The sequence below is a fragment of the Pongo pygmaeus genome, chromosome 9 (genome assembly GCF_028885625.2).
Source record: "Pongo pygmaeus isolate AG05252 chromosome 9, NHGRI_mPonPyg2-v2.0_pri, whole genome shotgun sequence".
In the NCBI taxonomy this organism is placed as follows: Eukaryota; Metazoa; Chordata; class Mammalia; order Primates; family Hominidae; genus Pongo; species Pongo pygmaeus.
Window position 1 is genome coordinate 9,023,261 of NC_072382.2, and position 12,754 is coordinate 9,036,014.

The window sequence follows — 12,754 nt, forward strand, 5'->3', positions numbered from 1 at the left end:
TTTTTTTTTCTTTAAAATACAGAATTCTGGGCCAGGCGTGGTGGCTCAGGCCTGTAATCCCACTTTGGGAGGCTGAGGTGGGAGGATCGCTTGAGCCCAGGAGTTTGAGACCAGCCTGGGCAACACAGTGAGACCCATCTCTATTTATAATAAATACATTAATTAATTAATTAATTTAAAAAATACAGAATTCTGGCCCAGCATGGTGGCTCATGCCTGTAATCCCAGCACTTTGTGAGGCCAAGGTGGGGGGGAAAGTTGAGCTCAGGAGTTCAAGACTAGCCTGGACAACAAGGTTAAACCACTTCTTTACAAAAAATACAAAAATTTAGCCGGGCATGGTGGTGTGCTCCTGTAGTCCCAGCTATGCAGGAGGCTGAAGTGGGAGGATTGCTTGTGCCTAGGAGGTAGAGGGTGCAGTGAGCCGAGACCGTGCCACTGCACTCCAGCCTGGGCGACAGAGAGAGACCGTGTCTCAAAAAATAAATAAATAAATACAATACAATACAGAATTCTGGATGGTGGTGGCCCCTTGAGTTTTGCAATGGGTACATGGGTGTTTATCTTATTAATTTAAAAGTTATAAATATACATGAATTTTAAGAAGAGGATCCATGCAAGGTTCAGTGATAATTGTATATCATTAACCAAAGATTTTAATTAATCCATTCTGTCACCTGAAGTTGGCCTCCCCCGCCCCCTGCCAAAAGTAAACACTTTTCTAATCAGGGCCAGCCACTGGAGAAACTGAAATGAGTAGGCGGGGTGCTAACTCTATTTTCACTTTTCTCTTCCTGTTTCTTCAGAGCCTGGGAAACAAGTCAGAATTTCCAATCTTTTCCAATTCCCACATGATTTCCTAATTTAAGACGAATTCAGAGAAAATAAAAAAGTCTTTCTCCATCTGGAGAAGACTCCGCCCCCTGCAGTGGAGCATCCTCCTTCGGGGATGAGGCCTGGGGTGGGGGTGCGCCAGCCCCAGCCCCCACACGGACGCGCCTTGGGTTTGGTCTTGGGGGAGCTACCTGCACTGTGGGGTCACATGACAGAATTAGTGGTCAGCCCTAGCTGGAGGTCCAGGGCAAACACAGGCGGGGGCAGGGGGGTGGGGGGTCGTGACCCTGCTGATTCAAGTGTCCCCTGTGGGTCCCGGACCTTCTGAGACACAAGCGCCAGGCTTCAGAGACGAGGCTCCGGGGTTTACCCCTGGGCGCCTCCTGCTCCCATAGCCGCTGAGGGCCGGCAGTTTGGCTGCATCGTAAGCTGGCGCTTTAGCTGGAGAGGGACGAGCCCTCGGCCAGCTCGCCAGCGGGAGGGACTCAGTCGTCCCATCCTGGCTGCAGGCTCCGCAAAGCTCCGGATGCACTGTCAGGCTGGGAGGTCCGGCCGCTCCCCTTCCCCCACAGCCGCATCTAGACTGGGGTGGGTAGGACATTTTAACGTGCTTCTGAGACAGCCGCCACCGAAAGGTACCTTTAGCGATTAGGAAACCCGCGCGGAGTTCAACCCCCCGGCCTCTGCGGAGCAGAAGGCCCAGGCGGGCCTTTCCCTGCGCGGGGCGGGCGGCCGCAGCCCAGTAGCCCTGGCTTTGCTCCAGACCCGGCCCAGCGTGACATCACCAAACTCCGCCGATAGGCGGGAGGGGGCCCTGAAATCCCCTAAAAACAAAGTGAGTAATCGGCGGACCCACCCTCCAGGCGGGGCCGGGACCCGGGAGCTAGCCGAGCCACCGGGCACGCCAGCCTCTTCGTCCTCGGCGAGGCGCGCACTTGGCCCCGACCCCCGGCAGCGGCTGTGCGTGCAGCCTCTTCGTCCTCCGCGCGGCGCGCACTTGCTCCCGGCCCCTGCGCCGGGCGGCGGCGGGGCAGCGCGCAGGCGCGGCCGGATTCCGGGCAGTGACGCGACGGCGGGCGCGCGCGGCGCATTTCCGCCTCTGGCGAATGGCTCGGCTGTAGTGCACGCCGCGGGCCCAGCTGCGACCCCGGCCCCGCCCCCGGGACCCCGGCCATGGACGGTGAGGTCGCCCTCTGACCCCTCGGGGTGGCATCGCCGGAGCCGCCGCAGCTGTGGCGGGAGCCCCCGCGCCGCTTTCCGCCCCTTCCTGCGCCGACGGGCGCTGCGCAGGGAGCGGTCGGCCTGCCGGATGGTGGCGCGGGGCGGGGCAGGCGGGGAGGGGTCTGACTCAGTTTCCCCTCTGGGTGGAGGGGTGGGCCCTTGACTCAGCATCCTCCCTGGGTGGGGGAGCAGAGGGAACCTTGACTCGGTTTCCCTCCACACCGTCCATAGGGGCAGCTCTGGCTTCGTTTCCCTATTAGGGGAGAACGGGGAGAACGCATCTGATTCAGTTTCCTCTCTGGAGGGAGGTGGGGCGTGCCCTCCCTCAGTTTTCCTTAAGAAAGTACAACAGGCCCTGATTCAGCTTCCCTCGGGAGAAGAAGGATTCCTTACCCCGTTTTCCCTCAAGAAGCAGGTGTTTCTGGTTCCTTTCCTCCACCCCTTAGTTTCACCGCAGGTTTTAGGGAGCAGGTCCTGACTCAGTTCCCCTGGGAGGGAGCCTGGCTTCTCTCCGTGGAGAGCAGATTCCCCCTTGTGAGGATGGGCATTGGGTGTGTGCTGACCCTGATCTCCCTCCCCTTTCAGAACTGTTCCCCCTCATCTTCCCGGCAGGTAAGTGGCCCCCGCGGCGGTCGGGGAGGTGCTCCATGGGGTAGGGCAGCGGGGGCAGCCGCCTAATGGGCCTGCGGTGTCCCCTGGCAGAGCCAGCCCAGGCCTCTGGCCCCTATGTGGAGATCATTGAGCAGCCCAAGCAGCGGGGCATGCGCTTCCGCTACAAGTGCGAGGGGCGCTCCGCGGGCAGCATCCCAGGCGAGAGGAGCACAGATACCACCAAGACCCACCCCACCATCAAGGTCAGCACTGCGCCAGGGTGTGCGGGGAAGGGACTGTGGAACCCCAGCCCTCTGTGTTTGGGAGTCAGGTTTGGATGTCTGGGCCTCTGTACTTTGGACAGATCAATGGCTACACAGGACCAGGGACAGTACGCATCTCCCTGGTCACCAAGGACCCTCCTCACCGGCCTCACCCCCACGAGCTTGTAGGAAAGGACTGCCGGGATGGCTTCTATGAGGCTGAGCTCTGCCCGGACCGCTGCATCCACAGGTGAGCTCCCTGCAGGCTAGGAGGCCCAGCATGAGGGGACAGGAGGCGGGCTATGAAGTAGCCGCTACAGTGTTACTAATTTCTGGACACAGGGCAGAATTCCTCACTCCTTGCCCTTACTCAGCTCTGCAAGTAAACTCCCTTTGTCTTGAAGTTATCTATTTGTATGTCTACTCTAGCAGATAAGAGCTCCAGGGGATACGAATGGGTCCCTAATCACTTCTGAATCCCTGACCCCTGTAGCTGGAAGGACAAGTCCCTCAGAATCACGTCTCTTGTTTGAGGAAGAAAACCATTGAACCAGCACGCTCCCCTGGAGTTGACATTGCAGTTGACAGAGACAGGCCGTGAAAAAAATATACAGGCCGGGCATAGTGGCTCATGCTTATAATCCTAGCACTTCAGGAGGCCAAGGCAGGAAGATCTCTTGAGCCTAGGAATTCAAGACTAGCCAAGGCAACATAGTGAGACCCCATCTCTACAAAAAATAAGAAATTAGCTGGGTATGGTGGCATGCGCCTATAGTCCCAGCTACTTGGGAGGCTGAGGTGGGAGGATCGCCTGAGCCCAGGAGGTCACTGCTGCGGCAAGCTATGATTGCAGCACTGCACTTGGGTGGCAGGGCGACACCTTGTCTTTTTTTTTTTTTTTTTTTTAAGATGGAGTCTTGCTCTGTCCCCAGACTAGAGTGCAGTGGCGCGATCTCAGCTCACTGCAACCTCCACCTTCTGGGTTCACGCCATTCTCCTGCCTCAGCTTCCCGAGTAGCTGGGACTACAAGTGCCTGCCACCACGCCTGGCTAATTTTTTGTATTTTTTATTAGAGACAGGGTTTCACCGTGTTAGCCAGGATGGTCTCAATCTCCTGACCTTGCGATCTGCCTGTCTTGGCCTCCCAAAGTGCTGGGATTACAGGCTTGAGCCACCGCACCCGGCCCGACACCATGTCTCTTAAAAATAAATAAATACACAGATAAATAAACAAGGTGCTGTCAGAGTAACAGTTTCAGTCCTGAAAATAAAACAAGGTCATAGGATAGAAGGATAACCTGGGTTGGGAGAGTTAGGGGAGCTAGTGTGTGATGACTTTAGATTGGGAGGTCAGGGAAGGCCTCCCTCAGCTAAGACTTGAATGGTGAGGAGGAGGAGAGAAGTAGGAAAAGAACATTCCAAGCCGACCAAACAAGTGCAAAGGCCTTGAGGTGGGAATGAGTGTCCTGTGTTTAGAGAGTGGAAAAGGAGCCCCAGTGGTTGTCAGCAGGGAGCCCACAGGGAGGCTGGCAGGGGCAGGGGCACGGAGGTGCTTGTCAGCTGAGTGAAGGGACAGGGTTAGTTGCAGCACAGTAGGAAGCCACTGGAGAGGGTTAGGCATGGAGCGATGATCTGGGGGTGGGCGGGGCAGGAAAGGGCAGGCTGGGCAAGGCAAGAAGGTCCCGGCTCTGTGAGACGCAGTGGGACAGACGACTGGGGGCGCTCAGTTTCCAGAACCTGGGAATCCAGTGTGTGAAGAAGCGGGACCTGGAGCAGGCTATCAATCAGCGCATCCAGACCAACAACAACCCCTTCCAAGGTGAGGGCAAGCCTGCCTGCCGCACCCGCACCCTCTGTCACCCTCCCCAGCCTGCCTTTCCTGCATCTCCCTCACTGGCCAAGACACAGTAAAGATGGAATCTTGGTGCCCATTCAGTACTCTCCCACTTTACCATTAGGAAACTGAGGCCCAGGAGGGGACATGACATTCACGTCACAGTGGAGTCAGTGCTGGGTTCTGCCTCCTCTAGGACTTGTGTTTCGCACACGCACCAACGGCCCTCCCAGCGCAGAGCTCCCTGCCCCCACTGATAGCACCTATATCCCCACTTCCCCTGCTCTCCTGATCTCCTGTTTTCTTGGCAGTTCCTATAGAAGAGCAGCGTGGGGACTATGACCTGAATGCTGTGCGGCTCTGCTTCCAGGTGACAGTGCGGGATCCATCAGGCAGGCCCCTCCGCCTGCCGCCTGTCCTTTCTCATCCCATCTTTGACAATCGTGAGTAGCGAGGGAGACACAGGAAGGGGAGAGGGTGGGCCTGAATAGGAGGAAGGGCGTTGGGGTGAGTGTGGCCTGCAAGAGGCGCTCTGGCTTCATTCAATCATCTTGCATATTTGTCTCCTCTTCTCTGCCCAGCTCTTTGTTGGCTGGGGAGAGAGGGCAAAGAAGACCCAGAGCTGTCCTTGAGGTGTAGCTCTGGCCTGGCAGGAAGTCTAGCAGAGAGTCTGATGGGAGATAGGCATTTTCAGTATTGTGTGATGAGAAGGTGATGTGCCCACAACTGCGATAATGACTCTGGGAAATGAACTCCCAGGAACAAGATAGTGTTCGAGAATGATGATTCAGTGATGGAAGCCCACAGATGAATTGGGCTGACTGATCAGCTGCAGTCTTTAATTAAGTAACCAGCAGGATGAATGGAAATAAAACGAATCTGGAGCCCCAAGGATGGGAAACCAGGATAAACTGGGGGTCAGGAGGGAAGGGCTCATTGCCAAGGTGGGTATGGACTGGCCTTAAAGATTGCTTTGGTCAGGTGGAGAAAGAGTGTGACCAGATTGGCACCCACTGGACTATAAGCTCCGTGAGAGCAGAGAGGTTTAGGTTTTCTATGTGGTTATATTCTTGCTTAGATCAGTGTTGAGCGCACAGTAGGCAAATACTTGTTGAATCGGTGGGGGTGAGGAGCTAATAAGAAGGTCTGACTTTGGCTGCAAAGGTGTAGATGGCAAGCTCTGGGCAACCTTGACTCTGGGCTGGGCAGGGAAGTTGCATCTCCTGCAGGCCACCCTGGGGACCTCTGGTGGCTCAGGTCATCCTTCCTTGTTTTCACTGCCTCAGGTGCCCCCAACACTGCCGAGCTCAAGATCTGCCGAGTGAACCGAAACTCTGGCAGCTGCCTCGGTGGGGATGAGATCTTCCTACTGTGTGACAAGGTGCAGAAAGGTATATATCAGGAGGCAGGGGTGGGCTCTTGGGAGCAAGGGGTGAAGCTGAGCAGAGAAGGGGAGTGTCAGGTAACTGGCTTTGGATACTTCCTCCTGTGCCTCGGGGGCCTCAGGTGGGCCACAGGGTGATGTATCAGAAGACAAGCATCAGAAGTTGACGGGGAGACCATGGAGGGTTAGACACACTGACCCACACTGCCACCGCATCTCCTGCAGAGGACATTGAGGTGTATTTCACGGGACCAGGCTGGGAGGCCCGAGGCTCCTTTTCGCAAGCTGATGTGCACCGACAAGTGGCCATTGTGTTCCGGACCCCTCCCTACGCAGACCCCAGCCTGCAGGCTCCTGTGCGTGTCTCCATGCAGCTGCGGCGGCCTTCCGACCGGGAGCTCAGTGAGCCCATGGAATTCCAGTACCTGCCAGATACAGGTACACAGCTGGGGTGGCAGCATCAGGGCAGCTGGGCTCTGTGCTATGAGAGAAAAGCCAAGACTGCATGTCTGGGGCTGTAGTTGAGGGCCAGAAGCTGGAGTCAGAGCTTGGGATCCAAGAAATTGGAATCCATTTCTTGCCTCATTTAATAATAATGATACCTCGGACACTGAGCTAGTACTACACATCTGCCCCTATTCCAGGCACTTCACTGGATTACCTGATTTTAATCTCATGACCCTTTTGAAGTAGGAGATAGTGTCCAACTTGCCTGGGTTCATGTGGCTAGTAAGTAGCAGAGTCTAGCAGAGTCAGCGTTGGAACCCAGGCCATCTGGCTTCAGGGTCCTTTTGCCACACTGGTTGTCTTGTCACTACCATACAGCACAGCCACATTTTGGTCGAGGTTTGAGTGTCCACTTGGTACCAGGGCCTGTGCCAGGTATTTTGAATACAAAAAATGAGTAAGACATGCTCCCTGCCCTTCAGAATCTCAGTCACTTGAGGAAGACAAATGTGCAAAACAGATCCTTAAGTCAGAGAATGACATGTGAAACGGAGGTGTGCGCAGAGAAGCACGGGGGCACGGTGGCCTCCGGGGAGCTGGAGACAGCTGCATGGAGAAGGTGGCATTGAAGCTGGAGAAAGACACGGAAGTGTGTTCTCCAGGCAGGTGGCCCAGCACCTGGAAGGGAAAGGGTGTTGGCAACTGCACGGCCTGTTCAGGGCCATCTTCGTGGTTTGAGCTGATGTTGGGCAGTGAGCAGGCTCAGAGATAGGAGGGCCTGCTTAAGCTGAAGGCCTCTAAGCAGAGAGGTGACAGGAGCAGATTTGGAAGTTGACTCAGGAGGCCACGTGTAGAAGATCAGAGACAGAGAGACTCAAAGCAGGGAGGCCATTCTGGAAAATGTTGCTGTAGTCCAGGAAGAGAAGATGCGGCACAAACCTTACAGAAGGAATAGCAAAGCAAGATCACATCACCACTGTCCTCAGTTACCCTTCAGCCCTGCAGCCGTTTTGCGTCTTATAGATCAAGCTCAGTCTCACCTCAGGACCTGTGTCTAGCTGTTGCCTCTGCTTGGAATGCCTGGCCCAAGTTTTTAATGCAAGTAGCTCATGCCAGTCCTTCCCTCATCTCTAAATTAGTCCTTCCCTCTACATTTAGACTGTTCTGACCTCACTTCCGGTATTGTTACATCACCATATCTTCCCTGGACCACCATCACTTGAGATTTTCTGGGGTTTTTTGTTTTTGTTTTTGTTTTTTGTTTTTTTTTTTTTTGAAACAGTCTCACTCTTGTCGCCCAGGCTGGAGTGCAGTGGCACAATCTCGGCTCACTGCAAGCTCTGTCTCCCGGGTTCAAGTGATTCTCCCTGCCTCAGCCTCCTGAGTAGCTGGGACTACAGGCGCCCGCCACCACGTGCGGCTAATTTTTTGTATTTTTAGTAGAGATGGGGTTTCACCATGTTGGCCAGGGTGGTCTCGATCTCTTGACCTCATGATCCACCCGCCTCGGCCTCCCAAAGTGCTGGGATTACAGGCGTGAGCCACCACGCCTGGCCGAGATTTTCTGGTTTGTATATATGGTTGTGTCCCTCTCACTTTTTCACTAGGATGCCAACTTTTTGGGAGCAGACACCTTGTGTGCTTACTCACGGCCACGTCCCCAGTGTCTAGAAGGGAGGCTGGCACATAGTAAGTGCTTGATAAATATGTGTCAAGTTACTGGTGGGGAGTGAGAGAAAAGAAGCTCATCCTTCCAGGGTCTGTAGCCTTGGTGACAGGGCAGATGGCAGATGGATAGTCAGGGAGTACAGGAGGAAGAACCTAGTTTTTGAGGGATGAGGTTGTCTTTGAATTGATGGAATTGAGGTGCTTTGGAGCTACTGAAGTACCATTGTAATTAAAAAGACAGTTCTGAAAACTCTGACTAAAATATGAAACCATTAGAGATAAGAATAAGAGTCTCTGCTGAAGTCTTAAGGCAGTTGTGCCTCAGCTGCCCCAGAGTGCCAAGAAATTCTCGCCAGGCCTGGGTGGAGGCTGACAATGAGCCAGGATGTGAGCAGTGCAGGAAGGTGTGAGCTGGAGGCTGGGGCCCCTCAGGGCTCCTCTTTCCCCAGAGCATGGCCCCTGTACTCGGCCTCACCATGTGGTCTTAGAAGGGCAGATTCAGCCAACAGAGGCCTCCAAAAGCTGTGGGATTCTCAGAACTGCTGAGTGTCACACATCCCTTCTCATTGGCAGAGAAGGTGGGGAGAACGGGTCTTGGGAAAGCCTGGCTCCTCGCCTTCCTCCTGAGGGGCCTTTGAGAGCATTGGGGGCCCACCTGAGGAGAGCAAGTCCCACTTCTCCCCCTTACTTTCCCAGACGATCGTCACCGGATTGAGGAGAAACGCAAAAGGACATATGAGACCTTCAAGAGCATCATGAAGAAGAGTCCTTTCAGCGGTGAGATGGGGACTGGGAAAGCCAGAGAGGAAGGCAGCGGGCAGGGAGGGGACACCCTGGGGCTGAGAACTGACCCAGCCCTTGCCCTACAGGACCCACCGACTCCCGGCCTCCACCTCGACGCATTGCTGTGCCTTCCCGCAGCTCAGCTTCTGTCCCCAAGCCAGGTAAGGATTTCCTTTTGTCCCACTGGAATGACAGGTTCAGCTCTGTTCAGCTGAGGAGTAGTGGAGATGCAGACTCTTGGGCCCCATTACAGACCTACTGAATCAGAGGCTTTGAAAGAATGGCGCTGGTTTGGGATGCTAATGCACACTGAAGCCTGAGAACCACCGTGCCACTTACATTCTATATTGGGTGTCTTGGGATTCAGAAGTTAAAAATGCAGAATCTCTGCTCTCATCTCTCACTTGAATTAGGGGAACAAAAATCACCTCTAAATTAGCAAGATGTATGTGCCGGTGTGAGGCTCAAAAACTGACAAGCTGTCCACTTCAGGCCGCTGCTCACTTGGTGCTCCATGGGCTCATTGCCTCTCAGGACTTAGTTTTTCAGCTGTAAACTGAAAAACTTATCTCAGGAGTTCAGCTTATCTCTCAAAGTGTCCCTTCCTCTAAAAAGCTGGGAGAGTTTCATGGGCTTGAGTAGTCAGGGAGGACTCCAAGGTGGAGGTGTGGCTAGAACTGGACCCTACAGGCTGGGTCAGATGGGGTAAGAGGAAGGAGATAGGGTGTTGGCATTGACTCCCTAGAGAGGGATTGAGCCTAAGCACCATGAAGAGGGGCTGGGGTACAGAGGACAGGGTGGATCTCTAGGGCTTTCTCTGACCCCTGCCTCTCTGTCTCTCTCCTCCAGCACCCCAGCCCTATCCCTTTACGTCATCCCTGAGCACCATCAACTATGATGAGTTTCCCACCATGGTGTTTCCTTCTGGGCAGATAAGCCAGGCCTCAGCCTTGGCCCCGGCCCCTCCCCAAGTCCTGCCCCAGGCTTCAGCCCCTGCCCCTGCTCCAGCCATGGTATCAGCTCTGGCCCAGGCCCCAGCCCCTGTCCCAGTCCTACCCCCAGGCCCTCCTCAGGCTGTGGCCCCACCTGCCCCCAAGCCCACCCAGGCTGGGGAAGGAACGCTGTCAGAGGCCCTGCTGCAGCTGCAGTTTGATGATGAAGACCTGGGGGCCTTGCTTGGCAACAGCACAGACCCAGCCGTGTTCACAGACCTGGCATCCGTCGACAACTCCGAGTTTCAGCAGCTGCTGAACCAGGGCATACCTGTGGCCCCCCACACAACTGAGCCCATGCTGATGGAGTACCCTGAGGCTATAACTCGCCTAGTGACAGGGGCCCAGAGGCCCCCCGACCCAGCTCCTGCTCCACTGGGGGCCCCAGGGCTCCCCAACGGCCTCCTTTCAGGAGATGAAGACTTCTCTTCCATTGCGGACATGGACTTCTCAGCCCTGCTGAGTCAGATCAGCTCCTAAGGGGGTGACGCCTGCCCTCCCCAGAGCACTGGGTTGCAGGGGATTGAAGCCCTCCAAAAGCACTTACGGATTCTGGTGGGGTGTGTTCCAACTGCCCCGAACTTTGTGGATGTCTTCCTTGGAGGTGGGAGGCATATTTTATTCTTTTATTGGCAATATCTGTATCTCTCTCTCTTTTTGGAGGTGCTTAAGCAGAAGCATTAACTTCTCTGGAAAGGGGGGAGCTGGGGAAACTCAAACTTTTCCCCTGTCCTGATGGTCAGCTTCCTTCTCTGTAGGGAACTCTGGGGTCCCCCATCCCCATTCTCCAGCTTCTGGTACTCTCCTAGAGAGAGAAACAGGCTGGAGGTAAGGCCTTTGAGCCCACAAAGCCTTATCAAGTGTCTTCCATCATGGATTCATTACAGCTTAATCAAAATAATGCCCCAGGTACCAGCCCCTCTATGGCACTGGCATTGTCCCTGTGCCTAACACCAGCGTTTGAGGGGCTGGCCTTCCTGCCCTACAGAGGTCTCTGCCGGCTTTTTCCTTGCTCAACCGTGGCTGAAGGAAACCAGTGCAACAGCACTGGCTCTCTCCAGGATCCAGAAGGGGTTTGGTCTGGGACTTCCCTGCTCTCCCTCTTCTCAAGTGCCTTAATAGTAGGGCAAGTTGTCAAGAGAGTGGGGGAGAGCAGGCTGGCAGCTCTCCAGTCAGGAGGCATAGTTTTTACCGAACAATCAAAGCACTTGGACTCTTGCTCTTTCTACTCTGAACTAATAAATCTGTTGCCAAGCTGGCTAGAGATTCGCTTTTTTTCAGCAAACACTGAGCACACATTTTGCTAGTCACATCAGGCCAGACATTGGTGGTAGAGGGCTGGGTGAATGCGTGCACTGTCCTCTGAGAGCTTGCAGTCAGTATGCCCTTGGAAACCCCGAGTTACCGTCCAGTGGATGAAAATGGGCAGCTAAGGCAAGAGTCCTAGCACACTGAGAGCCTAGTAGAGCCCGCTGGCTGGGGGATGGAGCAGTTTCACGAGTCTTCCAAGAGGCCCCATTAGCTCCAGGTCTTAGATCAGCTGAGAGTGGATCTCAAAGAGGGACTAGCCAGCGTCAGAGGTAAGAGAAACGATGTTCGAAAGATATGATGGGGCCAAATTCCTTGGGTGGCCCAGGGAGTGTGTGCTTCTCTTGGGGAATGTGTGGTGCCAGGTAAAGATCTACCCCGCCCACCGATGCTTTGATACTCTGTTCTGGGAGGAACGGTGAAATCTTCAATCCACAGCTTCAGGAAGCCAAAACAAAGGCCCAGCCGCAGCCCACAGGGCTACAGCTGGACGTACTTCCGCTTTGCCCCAGCGCAAGCGCAGCAGCAAAAAGCGCTGGCCGGCGTGAGCCCCCTTCTTGAGTGCGCAGGCGCACAAGGAGCCCTCAGCAGCCGGAGGCCGGGTCCCGCGTCTGGGGGAAATCCCCGCCGAGGCCGATGGCGTCTTCCTTTGGGCTTCGCACCGTCGCGGGAGGACAATAGCAGGGGAAAAGGAGTTATCGTCAGCGGGACGCGTCCCAAAATTCAGCAAGTCTCCGAGGAACACAAAAGGCCCTGGGTGCAGGCTCCAACGGGCGGCGCCTGCGAGACGGCAGGCCGACTCCGTCGAGGAAGTGGCGTTTTCCCCGGGGCTCTGGCTCCGGGGGGGCGGCCAGGGGCGGGGCTTGGAGCGAGGGCGGGCCTCGGCGGAACTCCCACGCGAGGGGCGGAGCCCGGGCTCGCGGTGGCCAGGTCAGGACCCGGGCGAAGCTGCCGGGGAGCACCTGGGAGGCGGGGCCGGGGAGGAAGCGGGCGGGGTGAGAAGGCTCCTAACGCTGAGGAAGCCGACGGCTGAGCTGCGCAGGGACCCTGACCGGAGGTCCGCGACCCGAGCCCCAGAGGGAAACCAGGGAGCCAAGGCCCTGCAGCCCAGGCTGCGCCTCCCTCGTCTTGGCTTTCTCGGTCCCGCGACCTCCCGTGACCCACGGGAAGACCTCTCCTGGTTCTTCTCTCATTCGTGAATCACCCCATCATGCTCCTGGCTCAGCAGCTCCAAGTCCTCGTATCCAACCCAGATCTCTCTCCCCTGCACACCAGCCCCTGGACATCTCCACTCTGACATCCTCGGGCCTCTCAAACTCACCCTGTTCCAAATGACCTCAGCCATCCCCAGCCTGCCTCTCCTTTTCCCTGTCAGCCCTGGCCCTGCCACCTTCCAAGGGCTCCAGCCAGAAACCTGGCCACTACCGT

At 55.8% G+C, this 12,754-nt stretch overlaps 1 protein-coding gene across 1 annotated transcript; it reads left to right on the forward strand.

Moving 5' to 3' along the window:
• Window positions 1-482: 482 nt before the first annotated feature.
• RELA (RELA proto-oncogene, NF-kB subunit) lies at window positions 483-11,277 on the forward strand. The gene is made up of 11 exons (XM_054440664.2): window positions 483-2,014; window positions 2,641-2,667; window positions 2,758-2,909; window positions 3,011-3,159; window positions 4,638-4,729; window positions 5,056-5,187; window positions 6,031-6,135; window positions 6,354-6,566; window positions 8,940-9,020; window positions 9,113-9,187; window positions 9,876-11,277. The coding sequence occupies exons 1-11, from the start codon at window positions 2,008-2,010 to the stop codon at window positions 10,496-10,498; spliced, it is 1,656 nt and encodes a 551-aa protein (XP_054296639.2). The 5' UTR covers window positions 483-2,007; the 3' UTR covers window positions 10,499-11,277.
• The last annotated feature ends 1,477 nt before the right edge of the window (window positions 11,278-12,754 follow it).

Coding starts and splice junctions, on each gene's coding strand:
- RELA (XM_054440664.2), top strand. Junction 5,188..6,030: donor TCATCCCATCTTTGACAATC/GTGAGTAGCGAG, acceptor TCACTGCCTCAG/GTGCCCCCAACACTGCCGAG. Junction 6,136..6,353: donor GTGTGACAAGGTGCAGAAAG/GTATATATCAGG, acceptor CATCTCCTGCAG/AGGACATTGAGGTGTATTTC.